Source organism: Oncorhynchus gorbuscha, unplaced genomic scaffold (genome assembly GCF_021184085.1).
Source record: "Oncorhynchus gorbuscha isolate QuinsamMale2020 ecotype Even-year unplaced genomic scaffold, OgorEven_v1.0 Un_scaffold_618, whole genome shotgun sequence".
Taxonomy (NCBI): domain Eukaryota; kingdom Metazoa; phylum Chordata; class Actinopteri; order Salmoniformes; family Salmonidae; genus Oncorhynchus; species Oncorhynchus gorbuscha.
In genome coordinates this window covers 207,523-234,038 of record NW_025745445.1, presented here as the reverse complement: position 1 = coordinate 234,038, position 26,516 = coordinate 207,523, and the positions used below count along the sequence as shown (strand labels likewise).

General features: G+C 45.7%; 1 protein-coding gene across 2 annotated transcripts in view; it reads right to left on the bottom strand.

The window, feature by feature from the left end:
• Window positions 1–268: 268 nt before the first annotated feature.
• LOC124019051 (cadherin-2-like) overlaps window positions 269–26,516 on the bottom strand; it is a 116,835-nt gene continuing 90,587 nt past the window's right edge. Inside the window, exons 14-16 of one of the 2 annotated variants that reach the window (XM_046334409.1) lie at window positions 23,045–23,184; window positions 14,761–14,922; window positions 269–1,861 (exon numbers count right to left, since the gene is read on the bottom strand). In XM_046334409.1, the coding sequence (XP_046190365.1) occupies window positions 1,655–1,861; window positions 14,761–14,922; window positions 23,045–23,184 (509 nt within the window). In that variant the 3' untranslated portion in view covers window positions 269–1,654. Of the gene's footprint in view, window positions 1,862–14,760; window positions 14,923–19,163; window positions 19,224–23,044; window positions 23,185–26,516 lie in introns of those variants that run through there. The other variant, XM_046334410.1, reaches the window with a different exon arrangement.

The window sequence follows — 26,516 nt, the reverse complement described above, 5'->3', positions numbered from 1 at the left end:
TAGGATGGAGGTAGCGTGGTGGTTTGTATGCTGCCTAAGGCATTAGCAACCTAAACTCCAAACCACAGATACATATTAACAGCCCACACCCCTTCCACTATCCTCACCACACTAATGTCTATAATAGAGATGGAAGAACGGAGAGGAGAGAGAGAGAAAATATAGCCCTGAAAAGGAGCTGAAATCCCTGAGTTGGGAATAAAGGGAGTGTGTGTGTGTGTGCGTAAAAATTTGGAAAATACCTTTTTGTATAATGAAAAGATAAAAACATGCAAAACATTTTTAATCTGTAATCCAAATTATACATATACAATGTTCTGGATAGTAGCATTACTTTCAGAGACCACGCTCAAAAAAGAACAACAAACAAAAATAAAATACAATCTGTACATATTTGTGTTTACAGTGAGTAGCCAATCAGAGAAGAGTACCAGATGAACACTAAGGCAGATGAACGGACAGAATGAACATCTTCATCATCATTGTCATCTTGGTTTAGTCAGAGTTGGAGTAAATTCCTTTTGAATTTAATCAATTCAGGAAGTAAACTGAAATTACAATTACAGTTAAAAATATGGAATTGGAATTGCAGTTTACTTCCTGAATTGACTGAATTGAAGTCGAATTGACCCCACTCTGGTTTTGGTCGTCTCCACCGACCAAACCTCAGAGTAACTAAACAATATGTCTACTACAAAATGTAGGACTGGTGACTTTAGTTAGCAAAAACTTACAATGTGAAAAAGCTTAAAACAAAACAAAGAAAAACAGGGAAACTATCTAGTCTTTTAGCATCTACTGTACATGTCATCTCTCAATGCTCTCGATCCAGCAATGGGGACTGTTCATCCTGTGTGTCTCCATGGCAACGAAGATGACTTACACACTCTGGCAGTGAGGTGTAACCTGAACAACACTTTATTCCACACATCAAGCACACGTGGTGAAGCATGCGTTCCTCATTTTAAACATCCGCTCTCTTACAGACGAAAATCCCTGCTAGAGTCAGGACCTTGAAAGTCATGAAGAACAAAAAACGAAAACAGAATCAAAATAATGTACAACAAGGCACGTTTTCACCCCAGTGCTTCTGTACTGTGAGATTCAAGTGTAACTAAGCGTCTTTAACATCGTTAACTGCTGAGCAACCACCCAGACTCTCTCATTCGCCGTTAACTACCCGTCAAAGTACCAACGGTCGGTTTACTTCCAATGTTCTCCACCGAGCGTGTGGGCTAACACTCCGCTAGCCTCAGTTAACCTGTATGCTAACTGGCTAGGCTAGCAGTTGCCACAGAAATGTACTCGAGCTGTTAGCGACCCTTAGCATGTAGGCTAAAACTCCATTCTAACCTCAGTTAGCCTTAATGCTAGCAGGCTAGGCAAGCAGTCACCATATTCTCCTCTGAGTTTTAGCTATCCTAAGCATATGGGGAACAATCCACTAGGCTCAGTTATCCTGTATGCTAGCAGGTTAGGCTAGCAGTTGCCACACCAACATACTCCACTTTGTTTCTGTCCTCTGTTCAAGTCAGCCAAAATAGTCTCTTTACAACCAGCACTCCTTCCCTGTCCCATGATAGAAAAGTGCCACTCATGTTCCCTCCCCCATCCCACCCACCCCTTGCCAATTCCCCCCAGCACGGGGCTAGTCCTAGTTGTCCCCTCCACCATAGAGGTCTGCCAGCTTGCGGAAGCGCGGGCCCCAGTCGCTGAGGTAGTCGTAGTCCTGGTCTCCGCCGGAAGAGGAGGAATGAAGGGAGCTGAGGGAGCCAGCAGTGGAGCCACTGCCCTCATAGTCAAACACCAGAAGACTGTCGTAGGGAGGCGCTGTCGGGTCATTATCAGCTGCCTTCAGACCCTGTGGAGGGAGATAAATAAATAATGAGAGATAAAAGGTAAAAGGAGGGAGTAAAGGAGAGAAAGAAGAGGAGATAAAAAGGGAAGAAGCGAAAGAGGTAGGGGAAAGAGAGAGAAAAAGGGGAAAAAAATTATCAGGAGAGAGAAAAAGAGGGGGAATAAGATATATAGAATGAGAGAGATAGAGGGAGCAAGAGAGTAAGGGTAGAGGAGAAAAAGGAGGGATTATGGAGGGTGGAGGAGAGAAGAGGATTTAGGTCAGGCTAGACAGATGCTGGGTCTGTCTCTCTGAGGAGATTCAGCAGATTACTGAGCACAGCACTATATTTAAAACCAACCCATACTTCACACACACACACTAACACACCACAGCTGACAGACTTTGTTATAATATACTAATAACTTTGTCATTGACGGATGTCTTGTCACAGTGCTAAAATCAATCAAATAAATCTGATAAGATGAGGCTCTAGACATGTTTTTGGAACATGTCAGTCTCAGTCACAGCAAATTTGTGATCAGAATTTTAACAACCACAGTGTTAAATGTAACACTTCCTTAGAAAATATATTGGACCATCTCAAATAGTGTTAACCTTAGTTTATCAACACTTCGAAAAGTGTTGAGTCCTTAAACACCATGGGTGTTGCAAACCCCCCCATAAATTAACACTTGCTGATGCTGTTACACTTTCTCAGTGTTAGGGAAATAACACCTGTGGTGTTACAGTAACTCATTTTGGGGTGTTGTTCTAAAACTGTAAGGCAGGTATGAAGGCCCAACCTTCTTTGACTTGAGATCTACTTTTTCATTTGCCAGCCTGATGAGATCTACAGTCTCTAAATCGAAACCAACCCACAAAATGTATAAAATGCAACACACCACTGAGTATGGACCTGCCGCTATGATACCTATTTGATAGCCAAATATAATGTGGACAAATAACATGTTTTCCACAAATAAGTGCAACTTACTTAATTTTCTACCATTGTGTGACTTTTGGCATTGGGTGGATGTCACGACCTCCGCCGAAGTCGGCTCCTTTCCTTGTTCGGCGACACTGGCTTTCTAGCCATCGCCGCTCCATTTTTCATGTATCCATTTGTTCGGAATTCCGGAAACCGGAATAAATTGCGCCTGTTCACTACCCTCTGCTCTCCTGCACCTGACTTCGCCTCCGATACACACTCCTAACAGAATTCTACACCAACCATTGAGTCAGCAGGAGCAGGTACACCGGTCAGAGGGGTCAAGGAACGCGTCCAGGAACACACGGCTATGCTACATCATCTCGGTGCAATGACGGATCGCGTTGTCCAGACCATGGACCGCTGGGAGAGACAGGAAGTCTCTCCAGTGCCTCGACCAGCTCTACCGGGGTTACCTCTACCCGTCCCGTCCGGATCCAGCTCCAGTGGAATACGTCTCTCCCTTCCCAGGGAGTATGACGAGACAGCCGCACAGTGCCAGAGGTGCCTTTTGCAACTGGACCTTTACCTGGCCACTGTTCACCCAGCTCCCTCAGGAAGGGAGAGAGTATCCACCCTCGTCTCCTGCCTCTCAGGGAGAGCTCTGGAGTGGCAAACGCTGTGTGGGGTAGGAAGACGCGGTGTTGGACCACTTCGTGGAGTTTACCCTCCGTTTCCGGGCTGTCTTTGACCATCCGCCTGAAGGTAGAGCGGCGGTTGAACTACTTTTCCATTTGAGGCAGGGGACGAGGAGCGAGGAGTTCCGGACCTTGGCCGCCGGAGCAGGATGGAACGACAGGGCCCTCAACGCCCACTATAGATTCAGCTTACGTGAGGACGTCCGACGGGAGGTTGCTTGCAGGGATGCCACCACCACCTTTGACCAACTGGTGGATATGTCCATCTGGTTGGATAACCTGCTGGTCATCTGTGGACGTCCTGAGTGGGCTCTGTCAGTTCCATCGCCCATCGCTCCCACACCCGTGGAGTTGGGAGGGATGCGCGTAGGGAGGCTGGAGGAGGAGCCTTCACGTGCACCATCTGTGGCCGCAGAGGGCACACTGCCGGTCGGTGCCGGGTTTGTCCCTCTGGGAGTCGAGGAAGCAGGCAGGGCACTCAGGCGTCACCTCAGGTGAGTATGCACCACTCTCATCCAGAGTCCTCTGCTGTTCATCTGTTTGTACCTGTTTGTTTTCCTGAGTTCTCCCTGCATTTTATTGACAAAGCGTTAGCACTTAGTTTAGGTATCCCCATTATTCCCGTGGATAGACCTTTTCCGGTTCACGCTCTGGATAGTCGACCATTGGGGTCCTGGCTAATCAGGGAGGCCACCATCTCCCTGGCCATGGAGACGCAGGGGGTTCATGATTAGAAAATCAGTCTCTTTCTCATTGACTCTCCTGTGTTTCCCGTGGTACTAGGTCTTCTCTGGTTAGCTCTGCATAACCCCACCATTTCCTGGCAACAGAGGGCTCTCATAGGGTGGTCACGAGAGTGCGATCACCCTATGGTCGCGAAGGTGACTCAATTACCACCCCATCGACGGGGGGATTGTGCGATAAATCTCCTGGTAGACGCTGCACTTCCCAGGAGTCACGTGTATCCCCTGTCACAAGTGGAGATGGTGGCTATGGAGACATTTGTCTCCGAATCCCTGCGTCAGGGGTAAATTCGGCCCTCCACTTCACCCACCTCCTCGAGTTTATTTTTTGTGAAGAAGAAGGATGGAGGTCTGCGCCCGTGTATTGATTATAGAGGTCTCAATCAAATCTAAAATGATCTGCCAAAATTGTTGCAACCCCTACTAGCCTGTTCAACCTCTCTTTCGTATCATCTGAGATTGCCAAAGATTGGAAAGCTGCAGCGGTCATCCCCCTCTTCAAAGGGGGTGACACTCTAGACCCAAACTGCTACAGACCTACATCTATTCTACCCTGTCTTTCTAATGTCTTCGAAAGCCAAGTTAACAAACAGATTACCGACCATTTCGAATCCCACCGTGCCTTCTCCGCTATGCAATCTGGTTTCAGAGCTGGTCATCGGTGCCCCTCAACCACGCTCAAGTTCATAAACGACATCATAACCGCCATCGATAAGAGACATTACTGTGCAGCCGTATTCATCAACCTGGCCAAGGCTTTCGACTCTGTCAATCATCACATTGCTATTGGCAGACTCAACCGCCTTGGTTTCTCAAATGATTGCCTTGCCAACTACTTCTCTGAGTTCAGTGTGTCAAATCGGAGGGCCTGTTGTCTGGACCTCAGGCAGTCTCTATGGGGGTGCCACAGGGTTCTATCCTCGGGCCAACTCTCTTCTCTGTATACATCAATGATGTTGCTCTTGCTGCTGTTAACTCTCTGGTACACCTCTACACAGATGACACTATTCTGTATACTTCTGGCCCTTCTTTGGACACTGTTTTCACAAACCTCCAGACGAGCTTCAATGTCATACAACTCTCCTTCCGTGGCCTCCAAATGCTCTTAAATGCAAGTAAAACAAAAATCCAGTTTGTTGAATAGAGTGTTGGAGGCTATTTTATAGCATGCTATTCAACCGATCACTGCCCGCATCTGCTCGCCCATCCAGCATCACTACTCTGGACAGCTCTGGCTTAGATTACGTGGACAACTACAAATACCTAGGTGTCTGGTTAGACTGTAAACTCTCCTTCAAGAATCACATTAAGCATCTCAAGTCCAAAATTAAATCTAGAATTGGCTTCCTATATTGCACCAAAGCATCCTCCACTCATGCTGCCAGACATACCGTCCGAGCCGTCCAGAGTAGTGCTGCTGGATGGGCAAGCAGGTGCGGGCAGTGATCGGTTGAATAGCATGCATTTAGTTTTACTTGCATCTATAAAATAGCCTCCAACACTCTATTCAACAAACTGGATGCAGTCTATCACAGTGCCATCCGTTTTGTCACCAAATCCTCATACACTACCCACCATTGCGACCTGTACGCTCTCGTTGGTTGGCCCTCGCTTCATACTCGTCGCCAAACCCATTGGCTACAGGTTATCTACAACTCTCTGCTAGGTAAAGACCAGCCTTATCTCAGCTCACTAGTCACCATAGCAGCACCCAATCGTAGCACGCACTCCAGCAGGTATATCTCACTGGTCACCCCTAAAGCCAATTCCTCCTTTGTTCGTATTTCCTTCCAGTTCTCTGCTACCAATGACTGGAACGAACTGCAAAAATATCTGAAGCCGGAGACTCATATCTCCCTCACTAGCTTTAAGCACCAGTTGTCTTAGCAGCTCACAGATCACTGCACCTGTACAAAGCTCATCTGTAAACAGCCCACCTATCTACCTACCTCAACCCCATACAGTATTTATTTACTTATCTTGCTCCTTGGCACCGCAATGTCTCTACTTGCACATTCATCCTCTGCACATCTACTATTCCAGTGTTTAATTGCTATATTGTAATTACTTCGCCACCATGGCCTATTTATTGCCTTAACTCCCTTATCTTACCTCATTTGCACTCACTGTATATAGACTTAAAAAATGTTTTGTTCTACTGTATTATTGACTATGTTTTGTTTATTCCATGTGTAACTCTGTGTTGTTGTATGTCTCGAAATGCTATGCTTTATCTTGGCCAGGTCGCAGTTATAATGAGAACTTGTTCTCAACTAGCCTACCTGGTTAAATAAAGGTGAAAAGTATTATTTTTTTTAAATGTAAAAAATCACAGTGAGGTACAGCTACCCGCTACCTCTTATCGCCACGGCAATGTAGGCAATGCACGGGGCGCGCTTCTTCACTAAACTGGATCTCAGGAGTGAGTACAATCTGGTGCGTATCCGAGAGGGAGACGGCGTTTATTACCACCTCAGGGCATTATGAGTACCTTGTCATGCCGTACGGGTTGATGAATGCTCCCTCAGTCTTCCAATCCTTTGTAGACAAGATTTTCAGGGACCTGCACGGGCAGGGTGTAGTGGTGTATATCGATGACATTCTGATATACTCCGCTACACGCACCAAGCATGTGTCCCTGGTGCGCAGGGTGCTTCGTCGACTGTTGGAGCATGACCTGTACGTTAAGGCTGAGAAATGCCTGTTCTTTCAACAGTCCGTCTCCTTCCTAGGGTATCGCATTTCCACATCAGGGGTGGAGATGGAGAGTGACCGCATAGCAGCCATGCGTAATTGGCCAACTCCCACCATGGTAAAGGAGGTGCAGTGATTTTTAGGGTTTGCCAACTACTACCGGAGATTTATCCGGGGTTATGGTTGAGGCGGACGCAAGGTGGTCATCAGTGGCCACAAGGTGGTCATCAGTCATAGTAGATCTGTACTTGGACTTTATTACCTTCATGTGCGAAAACGCAGACCCACAGAGGTAGTTAGATCCAAATGGGCTGATAAGTTGAGAGCACATTTTCTTATTTTGGGATACGGGCTCCTCTAGCAGTAGCTCCCAGAATTCTTCCTTCATTTCAGTGGTTTATTTATGAGAGCACCAGCTATTCTGGACGACTGTGTGATCTCGCTCTCTGTAGCCTATGTAAGACCTTTAAAACAAGTTAACATTCACAAGGATGCATGGCCAGACGAATTACCAGGACGCATACTCAGAGCATCAATTGACTAGCTGGCAAGTATGTTCACAGCCATTTTCAACCTCTGTAATACCTATGTTTCAAGTAGACCACCATAGTCCGCGTGCCCAAGAATGCCAAGGTTACCTGTCTAAAAAAATACCGCCCCAAAGCACTCACATCTGTGGCCATGATGCTTTGAAGGGCATTGCACACATCAATACCATCATCCCAGACACCCTGGACCCTCTCCAATTCGCACACCACCCCAACAAATCCACAAATTACACAATCTCTATCACACTGCCCTCTCCCACCTGGACAAGAGGAAAACTTAAGTGAAAATGATGTTCATTGACTACAGCTCAGCATTCAACACCGTAGTGCCCTCCAAGCTCATCACTAAGCTTAGGTTTACTGACGACTGTGTTGTAGTGAATGACTCAAACACCACCATTAAGTTTGCTGACGAAACAACGGTGGTTGGCCTTATCACTGATGATGATAAGACATCCAAAAGGGAGGAAATCAGTCACCTGGCAGTGTGGTGCCAGGACAACAACCTCTCCCTCAAAGTCAGCAAGACAAAGATGCTTGGGTGGCAGGTTACTGTATATTTACAGGACCTTCACTAACACAAATTTACAGCATATTACTGGAACATCTGACTACAGTAACATGCTGTATTTCTAGTATTTACAGTGCATTACTTTAAGCATAGTGGTTAGTAAAACTATGGCAAATTTACAGTGCAAGTAGTTAGTGCCAACGCTTGGCAGTATTTATGTTGTATTTGATAAGGTATTTCAATACTTATTTTGTCATTTGTATTTCACTGGCCTGAACTACAATTCATATAGCCTAAAATGTAAATGTAAAAAATAACACTTGCAAAGCTGCTAGGTATTATTCTAAGGACCACCGCCCACAAACATGAGCAAATTTGATCAATATACTGTCACGAATATTACCGAAGGTGACTCCCCTTCTTGTTCGGGTGGCGCTCGGCGGTCGTCGTCGCCGGTCTACTAGCTATCGCCGATCCGTTGTTCTGTGTTCGTTTAGTTTTGTCTAATTGGTAGCACCTGTTTCTAGTTTGGTTGTTAGGATAGGGTTATATATAGTCTGTTCAGCCCGCTTCTGTTTCGTGCGGGCTTGTTCTCCTGTTTCCTTGTTTGAGTGTATTTTTGTTGGCATTTTGGGTCTCACGCTGTCCGTTTATATTTCTGTTAATTTGTGTTTCCACTTTTGTACATGTTATGTTTCCAGGACATTAAAGCGTGTTGTTTTTCCCACATCCTTTGCTCTCTGCGCCTGACTCCACACCTCTTCACTAATTTACACGTAACAGAAGCCCGCACCACACTATGGAGTCAGCAGGAGCAGCGACCACTCCTCTTCCCACTATGGAGGAGCGAGTTCAACATCACACGTCCATCCTCCATCGCCTAGGATCAGCAATAGAACAGATGATGGAGAGGATGGATCGTTGGGAGAGGAATGGCAACTCTACCATCTCTACCAAGCAACTCTACCATCTCCCCCATCTGGATCCGGTTCCAGCGCTCTGCACATGACGCCTCCGAGGAATTACGATGGAGCAGCGACGGGGTGCCAGGGATTCCTGCTGCAATTAGACCTCTATCTGGCCACCGTTCGGCCGGCCCCCTCGGAGGAGGAGAGAGTAGGGGTCCTCATCACCTGCCTGACTGGTAGAGCCCTGGAGTGGGCTAATGCGGTCTGGAACGGGCCCGACTCGGCGAAGGACAACTACCCGGAGTTCATCCGCCGTTTCAGGGCCGTGTTCGATCACCCTCCAGAGGGTCGAGCGGCGGGTGATTGTTCCATCTTAGACAGGGGACGAGGAGCACGCAGGACTTCACGCTGAAGTTCCGGACCTTGGCTGCGGGAGCAGGGTGGAACGACAGGGCCCTGATAGACCATTACAGGTGTAGCCTGAGAGAAGACGTCCGTAGGGAGCTGGCCTGTCGGGATACTACACTTGGCCTGGATGGACTGATAGACCTGTCGATCCGGTTGGACCATCTGCTAGCTGCTCGTGGACGTTCTGAAAGGGTCCTGTCAGTTCTACCTCCTGATCCTCCTGCCCCTATCCCGATGGAGCTAGGAGGTACCGCGTCAAGGGAGATCGGAGGAGGAAGCTCCTCCTGTACCAGTTGTGGCCGGAGAGGGCACACGTCTGGTCGGTGCTGGAGGAATTCATCTGGGAATCATGAGGGCAGGCAGAACACTCATCGGTCACCCCAGGTGAGTAAGCACCACACTCTCCCAGAGTTTCCTGTTGGTCACATGTTCCTATTAATTTGTTTCCTTAATTATTCTCCTTCTCTCCAGCATAAGGCACTGGTAGATTCAGGCGCAGCTGGAAACTTTATAGATCGCGGACTCGCTCAGAGGTTGAGGATTCCGTTAGTAAAAGTAGACCCCCCTTTTACCGTGCACTCTTTAGATAGTCGACCATTAGGGTCAGGGCTGGTGAAGAGAGCCACAATTTCATTGGAGATGATTACGCAGGGGAATCACAAGGAGCGAATTAGTTTGTTCCTTATCGATTCACCTGCGTTTCCAGTTGTTCTGGGGATTCCCTGGCTAGCTATTCATAATCCTACGATTTCGTGGAAACAGGGAACTCTACAGGGGTGGTCTGATGAGTGTTCAGGCAGGTGTGTAGGGGTTTCCATCGGTGCTACAACGGTGGAGAGTCCAGACCAGGTTTCCACTGTGCGCATTCCAGCTGAGTATGACGATTTGGCTATCGTTTTCAGTAAAAAGAAAGCGACCCAATTACCACCCCATAGGCAGGGGGATTGCGTGATAAATCTCCAGGTTAACGCTGCACTCCCCAGGAATCATGTGTATCCTTTGTCCCAGGAGGAGAAGGTGGCTATGGAAACTTATATCACCGAGGCTCTGGGACAGGGGTACATTCAGCCCTCCATGTCACCTGTCTCTTCGAGTTTCTTTTTTGTGAAGAAAAAAGATGGTGGTTTGCGTCCGTGTATTGATTATAGAGGTCTAAATTCCATCACAGTGGGTTTTAGTTACCCACTACCTCTCATTGCTACGGTAGTGGAATCATTTCACGGAGTCTAAATCCAATGTACACAATTCCAAGCAGGAAAACCCTTTCAAAATCACTTATTCCACAACTGTACGAGGGCACATGGGCTTCAGTGCGGGAAAGAGTCCAAAAAGCTCCTGCAGTTTGCCTTACCACTGACTGCTGGACATCAAGGGTAACCTCTACTTACAAATCAAATCAAATCAAATTTTATTTGTCACATACACATGGTTAGCAGATGTTAATGCGAGTGTAGCGAAATGCTTGTTACATGTCAGTTACATGTTACTTCATTGAAGATTTTTGATGTCTAGCTGTCTTCTGGACTGCTTTGAGTTCAGCCACATACCTCAGAGAACTTGGCAGAGGAACTGTTGAGAGTGGCCAGAGAATAGAAAGTCAATGGAAAAGTGCTTTTGTGTTAGCGTCAATGCAGCAGTCAGCTGGCTCATGCACCAGAGCAACAGGGAGAAGAAGGATCAGATGGAGCAGAAGCACCAGCAGTAGTGTCACATACGTCTGCTGTTTGGATGCTGTTTGACGAGAGAGCAACTGGGGATGCAGCACGAAGGAATCCCTCAGCAGATGCCATAATGGAGGTCCGATACTATGTGGAGGAGCCCCTCCTCCAAAGATCTGCAGATCCTCTGAGCAGATGTAAGAACAAGGCCTCTGTCTACCCATGGCTTACTAAAGTCATGACAGGGAGACTCTGCATAGTGGCCAAATCCTTTCCCTTTGAGAGGGTCTTCTCGAAAACAGGATAATAATTACTGAGAGAAGAAACCGCAACAGCCCCTCGAAAGTGAGGCAGCTTGCATTTCTGAATGCTCAAAGTTCAGAGGAGTCTGTGTGAATCAAGCCTTCATGGTTGAATTTCTGCAAAGAAACCACTACTAAAGGACACCAATAAGAAGAAGAGACTTGCTTGGGACAAGAAACACTAGAAATGGACATTAGACCGGTGGAAATCTGTCCTTTGGTCTGATGAGTCCAAATTTGAGAGTTTTGGTTCCAACCGCCGTGTCTTTGTGAGACACAGAGTAGGTGAACAGATGATCCCCACATGTGTGGTTCTCACCGTGACGCACGGATGAGGTGTGATGGTGTGGGGTGCTTTGTTAGTGACACTGTCAGTGATATATTTAGAATTCAAGGCACACTTAACCAGCATGGCTACCACAGCATTCTGCAGCGATATGCCATCCCTGCTGGTTTGCGCTTAGTGGGACTATCATTTGTTTTTCAACAGTAGAATGACCCAACACACACCTCCAGGCTGTGTAAGGGCTATTTGACCAAGAAGGAGAGTGATGGAGTGCTGCATCAGATGACCTGGCCTCCACAATCACCCAACATTAACCAAATTGAGATGGTTTGGGATGAGTTGGACCGCAGAGTGAAGGAAAAGCAGTCAACAAGTGCTCAGCATATGTGGGAACTCCTTCAAAACTGTTTGAAAAGCATTCCAGGTGAAGCTGGTTGAGAGAATGCCAAGAGTGTGCAAAGACGTCATCAAGGCAAAGGGTGGCTACTTTGAAGAATCAAAAAATATATATTTTGATTTGTTTAACACTTTTTTGGTTATTATATCATTCCATATGTTCTTTTTCATAGTTCTGAATGTTTTTACTATTATTCTACCATGTAGAAAATAGTAAAAATAAAGAAAAACCATTGAATGAGTAGGTGTGTCCAAACTTTTGACTGGTACTGTACATATAAAATTTTATGGTACTGTACTCTGTCGGGTACAGCATTCTCACTAATGGGCGCAACAAATACTGGTTATAACCTGTTAGGGCTAGGCAGAATACTGCCTTTGGAGGAATTGCGTGAAAGAAATCTGTCCAAAATTGCTAATATATGCATATAATAATATTGAATAGAAAACACTCTAAAGCTTCTAAAACCGTTCAAATTATGTCTGTATGTAAAGCAGAACTCTCAGGGCAGCCATTTTCCCAAAGTCCTTCTGTCAGCAGTAAAGTTGGGCCAACTTTGACGTCATCGCCCCCCCCCTTCCCAACCAGCTACGGATCTGGGAACAGTTTCTATCTCTTCAGCGCGATGTCTCCTTTCAATGGGGCATTTCAATGTGAAAATCGCGCGCTCCCTCACCCTTTGGAGGGCTAAAACCTTCGGGTCACACGAAAATACATGCACTCTCATGCGCACGTCGCGTCTGGAGATCCCTTTGTTCCAGGAATCGTTACACGATGTGAGTTTTTCTGTTCGAGTTGAGAATTGTTTTGCACGTTTAGAACATCCTAAAGCTTGATTCTGCACTTAGTTTGACTAGTTTAGTCGACATATAATATGTAATTTTGAAGTTTTGATGCGCAACCCCTAGAATTTTGGCTGCATTTCAGCCGGAATTTGTCGCGTTTGATAACCCAAAAACACAGACTTGAAAGCCAAACGCTGTTTTTGGTAAGTATGACTCCTTCCACGACTTCTGATCGAAGACCATCAAAGGTAAGGGAATGTTTATGTGGTAATTTTGTGTTTCTGTTGACTCCAACATAGCGGAGAAATATTGCTAATGTCTGAGCGCCGTCTCAGATTATTGCCTAGTGAACGAATTCTGTAACGTTAAAAATAAATGTAACACAGCGGTTGCATTAAGAAGAAGTGTATCTTTCTAACTATATGTAAAACATGTATATTTAGTCAAAGTTTATGATGTGTATTGCTTGTTATCTGGCGTTATCTGATGGAGCTATTATAATTTCTCCGGACATTTTAGTAGCATTTTTTGAACATGGCCTCATTGTAAACAGATTTATGGATATAAATTGCATATTATTGAAAAAAACATAAATGTACTGTGTAACATGTCCTATTACTGTCATCTGATGAAGATTTTCAAAAGGTTAGTGAATTATTTTTCTTTTAATCCTGCTTTTGTGATTGCATCTTTTGTTCAAAAATGGCTATTTAAATTAGCTGTCTCTTTGGTGGTGGTTTGACATAAATATGTGCTATGTTTTCGCCGTAAAACATTTTAGAAATCTGACTTGCTGGGTAGATGAACAAGGTGTTTATCTTTCATTTGAGCTATTGGACTTGTTAATGTGTGGAGGTTAAATATTTCTAAGAATATTTTTGCATTCTGTGCGCCACCTTTTGAGTTGAGTGTGGGGGGGGGGTGCCCTTAGGGAACGTGGTAGCGTGATGTCGATAACCTCAAAATATGTTAATGATCCAGATATTATTTCGCACTCCCACAACATTTTCCCACAATACAATATAATTCACAGTATGCTGCTGTAAATATACAGTTAATACAGTACTTTACTGTAAAATTGTACTGTCAAATTATTTTAAAGCAGTGTAGCGGAACGCCGATCATCCCCGATAATGCATTGCTCTTTACAGTATTGTAATATAGAATTACAGTAACTAACTGAAAGTTTTGCAGTAAACTTTCAGCAATTTGTTACAGTGCACCTGTTGTTTATGAAGCATGGGACAAATAACATTTGATTTGACACACAAGAACTAGGAAACACAGCGGAAGGGATGGGGATACCTGGTCATTTAACCCAAACCTTCTGAATCAGAGAGGTGCGGGGGGCTGCCTTACGCGACATCCACATCATCGGTGCCTGGGGAATAGTTATTGTGGGGGTTTTCTGCCTTGCTCAAGGGCAGAACAGCTGATTTTTCCACCTTGCCGGCTCAGAGATTTGAACAAGCAACCATTCGGTTACTGTCCCACTGCTCAATAGAAAAACATACTGTATTAACCCTCGGCCAAGAGTTGTCCTCATCGCCTAGATACAGTATAGACATCAACTCACTAGATTCAACACACATATTAAATCTACCTAACTGAGATTGAGCTATGACTATTCTGTTGTAGAGCCAACTGGAGCTGTCTAGAGGTGGAGCCCAAAGCCAGTCTCTCTCTGGGGATTAATGAAACTCAATGGATTTATTTTAAAATAGCCAGCCGGGCCAGCCCATGTTGTTATCACGCTAATCCTCACTGTTAGCAAAGCTAATTAAGAATTACTCATAGAGGCTCTCTCTCTCTGTGACACAGACACACACACACACACACACACACACACACACACACACACACACACACACACACACACACACACACACACACACACACACACACACACACACACACACACACACACACACACACACACACACACACACACACACACACACACACACACACACACACACACACACATAGTTTCACACAATGACACACATGTAAGTGAGCATGCTCAATCAGACTCACACACACACTGTAGCTACCTCGTGGATGAAGTCTCCTATATCTCCGGGGTGGGGTGCAGCAGAACGGAGGGGGTATATATGGTCCTGGTGTAGGGGCCTCTCATCCATACGTCGGATCCCCACCTTCACCATTTCCGTCTCCAAGGCGTCGGGCTGCTGCAGCTGGCTCAGGTCATAGTCCTGGAGGGGGAAGGGAAGGAGGGAGGGAGGGAATGAAGGCGGGAGGGAGGGAGAGAGAGATGAATACACTGAATCAAACAATGTAACACAGGCTGCACTACCACGCCGATCCTTACGTATTATTCCCATGTTGGTGACACTGTGGTGAGGTAACCATGACTGAAACGGTCATAAGCTGTTTATTCTATATAAACAGTGTGTGATCAAAGATCGCATAAGGTTATGAGTTGAGCTTGTGACACTGGTTGGAAATGCTGTGATGTGGTGGTGAAAACAATATGTGGGTAAATGCTGATTGCCATTTGCTGTGAATAAAGTCATGCTCACTATCCTTTCAAAGCATTTTCTGTAAAAAAAACGAAAGGTGCGTAAACGGCGTGCGTTTGCCTTTTACTACACCACTGCACTGTACACACTATACACTGTAAAAAGCAACATGAGGCTGTTGTACACCTGAAGTGCTTTTACTGATTGGAATGATTGAACATTACACTTTGGTTTGTTCAACCTATTATTTTCAATTTGTCTGAAATCAAATAACAAATTTGAAGGTTCAATGTTTTTTATGGAATGAAAGCTTCTAAATTGCTTTCAACACCTCATGCGCATTGGCTAGCGGTGGTGGTGGGAAAATGACACTTCCTGAAGCATTGAGGCTCTCCAGACAATTCACATTGTTATTTTTGCTCACCCTTGAGAGGGAATGTCATTCCAGTTAATGTGCCCTATTCTATTCATTACTCAATCTTGTACACTGCAAGCATCTGTGACGATACAGTATGTAGGTGCGTGTGATTCAAAAGAAACGGATAATGTTTCTATGTTATGGTAGCCAATGCTTGGTTAGGATCTTGTGGCATGTGAAAGTCGAATATGTTTGGAAACATAATTTCAAGTTATTGACCCCCCCCTTGAAAATGGGTTGTATTTACATTAAACATTTGTTTTGGATTTGTTATTTATTAAGTTTAATCAAAGGGGAAACTTAAGTTGAGTGTTGAATGAAATAAATTGCAACTTGAAATATAGGTTTGGTAATAATCCAATGAAACAGTTGGCAACCTCTCTCATCATCACCCAGTGCCTGGGCTTACCCCACCATACCCCTGTCTGCGCATTATTCCCTGAATATATTCTACCATGCCCAGAAATCTGCTCCTTTTATTCTCTGTCCCCAACGCTCTAGGCGACCAGTTTTGATAGCCTTTAGCCGCACCCTCATACTACTCCTCCTCTGTTCCGCAGGTGATGTGGAGGTAAACCCAGGCCCTGCATGTCCCCAGGCCCTGCATGTCCCCAGGCACCCTCATTTGTTGACTTCTGTGATCGAAAAAGCCTTGGTTTCATGCATGTCAACATCAGAAGCCTCCTCCCTAAGTTTGTTTTACTCATTGCTATAGCACACTCTGCTAACCCTGATGTCCTTGCCGTGTCTGAATCCTGGCTCAGGAAGGCCACCAAAAATTCTGAGATTTCCATACCCAACTATAACATTTTCCGTCAAGATAGAACTGCCAAAGGGGGAGGAGTTGCAGTCTACTGCAGAGATAGCCTGCAAAGTAATGTCATACTTTCCAAACCCAAACAGTTCGAACGACTAATTAAAAAAATTACTCTCTCCAGAAATAAGTCTCTCACTGTTGCCACCTGCTACCGACCCCCCTCAGCTCCCAGCTGTGCCCTGGACAGCATTTGTGAATTGATCGCCCCCCATCTAGCTTCAGAGTTTGTTCTGTTAGGTGACCTAAACTTGGATATGCTTAACACCCCGGAAGTCCTACAATCTAAGCTAGATGCCCTCAATCTCACACAAATCATCAACGGCACCCTCATAGACGTCATCCTGACCAACTGGCCCTCCAAATACACCTCCGCTGTCTTCAACCAGGATCTCAGCGATCACTGCCTCATTGCCTGTATCTGCTACGGAGCCGCAGTCAAACAACCACCCCTCATCACTGTCAAACGCTCCCTAAAATACTTCTGAGAGCAGGCCTTTCTAATCGACCTGGCCCGGGTATCCTGGAAGGACATTGACCTCATCCCGTCAGTTGAGGATGCCTGGTCATTCTTTAAAAGTAACTTCCTCACCATTTTAGATAAGCATGCTCCGTTCAAAAAATGCAGAACTAAGAACAGATATAGCCCTTGGTTCACTCCAGACCTGACTGCCCTCGACCAGCACAAAAACATCCTGTGGCGGACTGCAATAGCATCGAATAGTCCCCCGCGATATGCAACTGTTCAGGGAAGTCAGGAACCAATACACGCAGTCAGTCAGGAAAGCTAAGGCCAGCTTCTTCAGGCAAAAATTTGCATCCTGTAGCTCCAACTCCAAAAAGTTCTGGGACACCGTGAAGTCCATGGAGAACAAGAGCACCTCCTCCCAGCTGCCCACTGCACTGAGGCTAGGTAACACGGTCACCACCGATAAATCCATGATTATCGAAAACTTCAACAAGCATTTCTCAACGGCTGGCCATACCTTCCGCTTGGCTACTCCAACCTCGGCCAACAGCTCCGCCCCCCCCCCCCCCCGCAGCTACTCGCCCAAGCCTCTCCAGGTTCTCCTTTACCCAAATCCAGATAGCAGATGTTCTGAAAGAGCTGCAAAACCTGAACCCGTACAAATCTGCTGGTCTTGACAATCTGGACCCTCTATTTCTGAAACTATCCGCCGCCATTGTCGCAACCCGTATTACCAGCCTGTTCAACCTCTCTTTCATATTGTCTGAGATCCCCAAGGATTGGGAAAGCTGCCGCAGTCATCCCCCTCTTCAAAGGGGGAGACACCCTGGACCGAAACTGTTACAGACCTATATCCATCCGGCCCTGCCTATCTAAGGTCTTCGAAAGCCAAGTCAACAAACAGGTCACTGACCATCTCGAATCCCACCGTACCTTCTCCTCTGTGCAATCTGGTTTCCGAGCCGGTCACGGGTGCACCTCAGCCACGCTCAAGGTACTAAACGATATCATAACCGCCATCGATAAAAGACAGTACTGTGCAGCCGTCTTCATCGACCTTGCCAAGGCTTTCGACTCAGTCAATCACCATATTCTTATCAGCAGACTCAGTAGCCTCGGTTTTTCTGATGACTGCCTTGCCTGGTTCACCAACTACTTTGCAGACAGAGTTCAGTGTGTCAAATCCGAGGGTATGCTGTCCGGTCCTCTGGCAGTCTCTATGGGGGTGCCACAGGGTTCAATTCTCGGGCCGACTCTTTTCTCTGTATATATCAATGATGTTGCTCTTGCTGCGGGCGGTTCCCTGATCCACCTCTACGCAGACGACACCATTCTATATACTTCCGGCCCGTCCTTGGACACTGTGCTATCTAACCTCCAAACGAGCTTCAATGCCATACAACACTCCTTCCGTGGCCTCCAACTGCTCTTAAACGCTAGTAAAACCAAATGCATGCTTTTCAACCGTTCGCTGCCTGCACCCGCACGCCTGACTAGCATCACCACCCTGGATGGTTCTGACCTTGAATATGTGGACATCTATAAGTACCTAGGTGTCTGGCTAGACTGTAAACTCTCCTTCCAGACTCATATCAAATCAAATCAAATTTATTTATATAGCCCTTCGTACATCAGCTGATATCTCAAAGTGCTGTACAGAAACCCAGCCTAAAACCCCAAACAGCAAACAATGCAGGTGTAAAAGCACGGTGGCTAGGAAAAACTCCCTAGAAAGGCCAAAACCTAGGAAGAAACCTAGAGAGGAACCGGGCTATGTGGGGTGGCCAGTCCTCTTCTGGCTGTGCCGGGTAGAGATTATAACAGAACATGACCAAGATGTTCAAATGTTCATAAATGACCAGCATGGTCAAATAATAATAAGGCAGAACAGTTGAAACTGGAGCAGCAGCACAGTCAGGTGGACTGGGGACAGCAAGGAGCCATCATGTCAGGTAGTCCTGGGGCACGGTCCTAGGGCTCAGGTCCTCAGAGAGAGAGAAAGAAAGAGAGAATTAGAGAGAGCATATGTGGGGTGGCCAGTCCTCTTCTGGCTGTGCCGGGTGGAGATTATAACAGAACGTGGCCAAGATGTTCAAATGTTCATAAATGACCAGCATGGTTGAATAATAGTAAGGCAGAACAGTTGAAACTGGAGCAGGAGCATGGCCAGGTGGACTGGGGACAGCAAGGAGTCCTCATGTCAGGTAGTCCTGGGACATGGTCCTAGGGCCCAGGCCAGTTGAAACTGGAGCAGCAGCATGGCCAGGTGGACTGGGGACAGCAAGGAGTCATCATGTCAGGTAGTCCTGGGGCATGGTCCTAGGGCTCAGGTCCTCCGAGAGAGAGAAAGAAAGAGAGAAGGAGAGAATTAGAGAACGCACACTTAGATTTACACAGGACACCGAATAGGACAGGAGAAGTACTCCAGATAAACAAACTGACCCTAGCCCCCCGACACATAAACTACTGCAGCATAAATACTGGAGGCTGAGACAGGAGGGGTCAGGAGACACTGTGGCCCCATCCGAGGACACCGCCAGACAGGGCCAAACAGGAAGGATATAACCCCACCCACTTTGCCAAAGCACAGCCCCCACACCACTAGAGGGAAATCTTCAACCACCAACTTACCATCCTGAGACAAGGCCGAGTATAGCCCACAAAGATCTCCGACACGGTACAACCCAAGGGGGGGAACCCAGACAGGCCGACCACAACAGTGAATCAACCCACCCAGGTGACGCACCCCCAGGGACGGCACGAGAGAGCCCCAGCAAGCCAGTGACTCAGCCCCCGTAACAAGGTTAGAGGCAGAGAATCCCAGTGGAAAAAGGGGAACCGGCCAGGCAGAGACAACAAGGGCGGTTCGTTGCTCCAGAGCCTTTCCGTTCACCTTCCCACTCCTGGGCCAGACTACACTCAATCATATGACCCACTGAAGAGATGAGTCTTCAGTAAAGACTTAAAGGTTGAGACCGAGTTTGCGTCTCTGACATGGGTAGGCAGACCGTTCCATAAAAATGGAGCTCTATAGGAGAAAGCCCTGCCTCCAGCTGTTTGCTTAGAAATATCAAACATCTCCAATCGAAAATCAAATCTAGAGTCGGCTTTCTATTCCGCAACAAAGCCTCCTTCACTCGCCAAACTTACCCTAGTAAAACTGACTATCCTACCGATCCTCGACTTCGGCGATGTCATCTACAAAATTGCTTCCAACACTCTACTCAGCAAACTGGATCAGTTTATCATAGTGCCATCCGTTTTGTCACTAAAGCACCTTATACCACCCACCACTGCGACCTGTATGCTCTAGTCGGCTGCCACTCACGACATATTCGTCACCAGACCCACTGGCTCCAGGTCATCTACAAGTCCATGCTAGGTAAAGCTCCACCTTAGCACGCGCTCCAGCAGGTGTATCTCACTGATCATCCCTAAAGCCAACACCTCATTTGGCCGCCTTTCGTTCCAGTTCTCTGCTGCCTGTGACTGGAACGAATTGCAAAAATCGCTGAAGTTGGAGACTTTTATCTCCCTCACCAACTTCAAACATCTGCTATCTGAGCAGCTAACCGATCGCTGCAGCTGTACATAGTCTATCGGTAAATAGCCCACCCATTTTTACCTACCTCATCCCCATACTGTTTTTATTTATTTACTTTTCTGCTCTTTTGCACACCAATATCTCTACCTGTACATGACCATCTGATCATTTATCACTCCAGTGTTAATCTGCAGAATTGTAATTATTCGCCTACCTCCTCATGCCTTTTGCACACAATGTATATAGACTCTTTTTTCTACTGTGTTATTGACTTGTTAATTGTTTACTCCATGTGTAACTCTGTGTTGTCTGTTCACACTGCTATACTTTATCTTGGCCAGGTCGCAGTGGCAAATGAGAACTTGTTCTCAACTAGCCTACCTGGTTAAATAAAGGGGAAGAAAAAAAAATACAAAAAATAAATTGAAACATTACATTTGAATTCAACACATGCCGTATTTTTGCATTTAAAAAACTAATTTACTTGTAAGCAGGTGAATATTTTTTTTAGGTTCATCCAACAGTGTATGTAACTGCTGTCATGATCCTTCTCTCTCATTCCAACATGACCTTACACTGACTCAGTGAATGAGAGAGTGTTCATTTTTTTATTGTTTATTTCACTTTTGTTTATCTATTTTACTTACTTCGGCAATGTAAACATGTTTCCCATGCCAATAAAGCCATTACAATGAATTGAGAGAGAGCGTGAGAGAGATAGAAGGCTAAGAGAGATAGGCTCTGATCTCCTTTTGAATTGCCAGTGTCTGATTCATTGAAAAACATGATGAAACATTCATCTCCAAGGGGGATCGACTTAAAGAGCATTTTCAGGGACATTAAAGCCTGGCCAAGTAATGACCTTGGGCTTTGTTCACCGTAATAGCTAACCAATGAAACACTTTCAGGGGAGAGCTGTGAATGCCACCATAACATGATGGACAGAGAGAGAGGTCGAGGAAATGGATGGATAAATACAGATGGCTTTGTCACTATGCTAGGCTTTATTGTTATTTCTTAGACAGAGGAGAACACATGCAGGCTTATTTCCCTTTGGCACCTTATTCTCTTTAAAGTGCACTACTTTTGACCAGGGTCCAAAAGAAGTGCACTATATACGGAATAGGGTGCCATCTGGAATGCGACCACAGACATCTCTACAGACAGCCAGCTAGTCAGTCAGGTCTGAAAGGGACTCAGCCAAATAGCTGGGTTTTATCATCGCTCACCCTTCTTAGTCTTTGACACCAGGATGATAGGCTAAGTACACAAAAAGCTGATCTATTTGTTTTATCCATTTAAAACGCTTAATGTAACATGTGCAATGTGTGTGTGTTTGTCATTTGAGAGGCTGTATTATAACTGTATGTCTGGAAGTCTTTGTGTTTGGCTCTTCTGAAAGAGGTTTGTGGTTTTCTTAGCAGTGGCTGGTTGAAGAGGATATGGCCGTTAGTACCACAGAAGAGAGCCACAATGTGCGATTAATGTATAGAGAGACTGTACACCTTACTTTTTGGATTGTCTGGATTTGTTACAGGTCAGGCCTGTGCTGTTGTTAGCATTGGCTATATGACCATCAACACACAATGGTGTTAGCCTCAGTATAGTAACCATTTAGGACCAGAGGGCCAGACTTTGTCTACATCCCAAATGTCGCCCTATCCCCTTTATAGTGTACCTTTGACCAGGGCCCTATGGGTTGCACCCTCTGTGGCTCTGCCATTGGCATCAGTGTAGCATAGTATCCATTTAGAACCAGAGAGCCAGACTATGTGACTGTTCCTGTAGCTGTCCCTGGCCTGACCACTCCCCATAGCCCCTCACCACTGGGAGTCCCAGACAGACATTACTAATCCATCTCACAGCTGGGGGGGCTGATCAGGGGGAACTAGCCGCTACGCTCACCAACAGTTAATTTTCCCGTCACTGCCGATTCCTCCACATGACAATTTCCCCGAACAATGGGTGGGAAGTAGCATCCATCGCAGTGAAAGATGGTCTCTCGCCTTACCCCCCAACTCCCATGCCATTTCCATGGCAATAAATGTTTATCACCCCCTCTCAGAGTGCCATTATTAAAATCCAATGATTGGTCAGCTAGGTCCTACAACCCCCATGGGCAAGTCCACTGGAAAAAAATGACGCTGAGACTCATTCATTGATTTCTAATATTAACAAACCATACACCTCTATGAACAAGTACTACTTGTAAAAATTCACAAATACAATTTTACAAAAACAAGTGCAAAGTTTGTTTACAGAATGATGATTTTTGCAGTTCATTGTTTTACCAAACTTTGCATCTGCACTGTTCTTTAAGTAAATGTGTTTTTGTATAGATTTTTTTCTGTGTAGATTGTAAATTTGACATACATTTTAAAGTGAAAAATCTCAGAATAGTTCCGTTTTCGTGGAATTGCCCCCATGTGAGAGTCCCTCAGTGTGTGTGTTTGTCTGTGTGTCAACCACTGTAAATCGTCCTTGCCTCCCCCCTTTACCCAAGCACTGACCTTGTCTCCCACTAGCAGTTAGAGGACTAACCCTCCATCTGATTCAACAGCTGATTGGCTATGCTATCATTATGCTAATGTTAGTGTGTGTTTTCTCTACCTGGTCCTCCTCTCCTCCTCCTTCTTCGTCGTACTTCAGTATGTTGTCTCTGACATCGTCCTCTGGGTCGATGAGCAGCTGCTTGGCCTGACGTTCCTTATCCCTCCTCTTCATCCACATCACAAAGAACAACACCATCACTACGGAGAGGGGAAGGGAAAAAATAGGGAGGAGGAGGGTAGGGAGAGAGGGAGGATGAGGGGAGAGAGGAAGGAACAGAGGAAAGAGGGGGAGAGAAAGAGAGGAATAATTAGAACTTCACAACCATTTCATTTGAGCAGTGCACATTGCATCCAAGGGCACATTTACACTACATTCCCTTATCACTCAAAAACACACACAGAGAGAGAGAGAGGGGGGAGAGGGAGAGAACAATAAAGAGGATAGTGGTGGAGAGAAGATAGAAAGTAGGTAAGGATGAAGGGAACAACATGTAGCTTCAGTTTTTATTCATCCATATTTCTCTGCCATGTTAAAGAGAGGAGGTATTTAAGCTTGAAAGGAGCTTGATCAGCAATTCCCTGTTTTGATCCCCATATTCAGTGCAGATTTCAGAAGATGGCTGGGTGTGAGGCTGGGGTTGTGACAGGTGCATTAAGGGTGAGGCAAAGGGCTAGACTGGGGAGGTTTGGGTATACTGGGCGAGGGGGGTAGAGGGGTCAAAGGGCTGTAAAAGGGGGAAAGGGAAGACTTAAATGTAAATGTAAATGAAGTACCGGTGATGTGCTCAATACGAAAGAGGTCCATTGAAGCGGATGCTAAGCTAAGGAGACTGTTTCGCTATGTTCTGGCATTTATCCGATAACGTTGAGGAGTTTACCACATCAGTCAATGGCTTCTTTAATAAATGCATCGACGACATCGTGAGCATACGTACAAACCACAACCAGAAGCCATGGATTACAGGCAACATCCGCACTGAGCTAAAGGCTAGAGCTGCTGCATTCAAGGAGCAGGACAGTAATCTGGACGCTTCAAAGAAATCCCGCCACGACCTCCAACGAGCCATCAAACAGGCAAAGCGTCAATATAAGACTGAGATCAAATCCTACTATGCCGGGTTTGATGCACAAAGGGTGTGGCAGGGCTTGCAAATTATCCAAGATTACAGAGCAAGCCTGGAGGCAAGCAACACTGAACCTAGCATGAGCTGGATGCAGGGATTTCTCCTATAAAGCAACATTTTTATGGAATGGTCTACCTATCCATGTGAGAGAGACATAGACTTGGTCTCGACTAGTGATGCACCGATATGATATTTTTGGCTGATACCGATATCCGATATTTTCCTTGCCAAACAAAAATGATACCGATACCGATAACCAATATTTACAATTTTAGCAGCTTTTAAAGCATTCTAGTACAGTTATATAGTTAACACACACACATGGATGCAGCGGTCTAAGGCACTGCATCTCAGTGCAAGAGGTGTTCCTATAGTCCCTGGTTCAAATCCAGGCTGTATTACATCCGGCTGTGATCGTGAGTCCCATAGTGCTGACCACAATTTGCCCAGGGTCATCCGGGCAGTCATTGTAAATAAGAATTTGTTCTTAACTGACTTGCCTAGTTAAATAAATCGTACACACGCACACCAAAAAGTTCTTTTGTTGGCATTTACGGAAGTCCCCATTACCAGTAAAACATAGTGAAAACCTATTTCTTTCACTTATTTACTGTGCTGTTTCGATGTTCATTTGTTCAGTCGTTTCTTTCTCAAAACAGGATTTCTGTGGAACGCTGTTTGGGTCTTTGCGTGTCAAAAAAGATACACGTCAAATAACACAACATCTGTTTCAGTAGCTTTAGTTAGCTAGCTAACTATATAGCTAGGTGTCATCTAAAATAACTCTAATTTATAAGACAGTTCTTATTTGATTAATGGTGGTCGGACTCAACTATGTGAAGCTCACCACAATAAAGATTAGTCACATTCAAAATAAAAGTATGGCATAATTCTACTATTTGTATTCATTTGCATTACTGTCAATTACAGACTTTTATTTCGAAAGCAAACCGCAAATTCAACTATTGTGCCTAATCCTTATTTTGGCTAGCTTCACAACACAGCCTGATGCAGTCGAGCCTCACTAGTCAGAAGCTAGCTGACTGCTTATAACGTTAACTTTGGGAAACCGGGTTCAGTTGCTGACTAGCTATTTATTTTCATGAACTGAAGTTAAATTTCAATAAGCGAACAACAAGTGGCAACCTAGTTAATACTTACTCGGATTACACGGAATCATTGGTAAGAATAATGAAAATGACTGCAGGTTCTACTGGTCAGTTTTCAGGCTGGTTGTATTGGTGCTAGCTAGGTACTCCAGAAGTTGCGGTCGAACAAATTATGCTTTATTACCAACGCGGTATTGTAAACACATCGTTCGTGGCCGGTGTTTGCTTGTTTGCAGACTTTTGTACAGCTTTGACAGTGCTACTGTATCTTTTTTGACACGCAAAGACCCAAACGGCATTCCAGTTAAGTTAAGTTAATAGCAGTGACACAATTACTGTGTAACTCCGGTAGGGGGAAAATAGCTCACTTGGTAGTGTGTACCGGTGCTCGACCAGACGGCGAAAGCCAACATCTCTCACGACAGAGAACGGTTGATTGTCAAGGGCAATGAATTCCATTATCTTGGCTTTAATGTATTTTGCCTCTGAGTTGTGGAGCTGAAATGTTGTTACTCTTTCAAACGACTGCTAGATCCACACAGCAGTCCTTGTGGGCTAGTTTAGGAATGCTGTGTTGCATGTATAGCGCAACATTTTACGTGGCGCCATTACATCATGTACCTACGTTACATAGATGCACGTCAGCTTTGACATCGGTTTTGCACATCGGGCGTTAAACTAGACATTGGCCGTTAAACTAGATATCGGACAATACCGATGTTAGCATTTTTAGCTAATATCGTCCGATTTCGATATGTTCACCGATACATCATCATCCCTAGTCTCGACCTTTAAGTCTTTACTGAAGACTTATCTCTTCAGTAGGTCCTATATTCGAATGTATTCTGGCCCAGGGGTGCGAAGGTGAACGGCAAGGCACTGGAGTGATGAACCACCCTTGCCGTCTCTGCATGGCTGGCTCCCCTCTCTCCACTGGGATTCTCTGCCTCTGACCCAATTACAGGGGTTGAGTCACTGGCTTACCATGCCGTCCCTGGGAGGGGTGCGTCACTTGAGTGGGTTGAGTCACAGACGTGATATTTCTGTCTGGTTTTGCGCCCTCTCTGGCTCGTGCGGTGGAGGAGATCTTTGTAGGCTATACTCAGCCTTGTCTCAGGGTAGTAAATTGGTGGTCTATTGATATCCCTCTAGTGGTGTGGGGGCTGTGCTTTGGCAAAGTGGATGGACCTGTCCGGGGGTATCGACGGACTGGGCCACAGCGTCCCCGACCCATCCGTCTCAGCCTCCAGTATGTATGCTGCAATAGTCTATGTGCCAGGGGGCTAGGGTCAGTCTG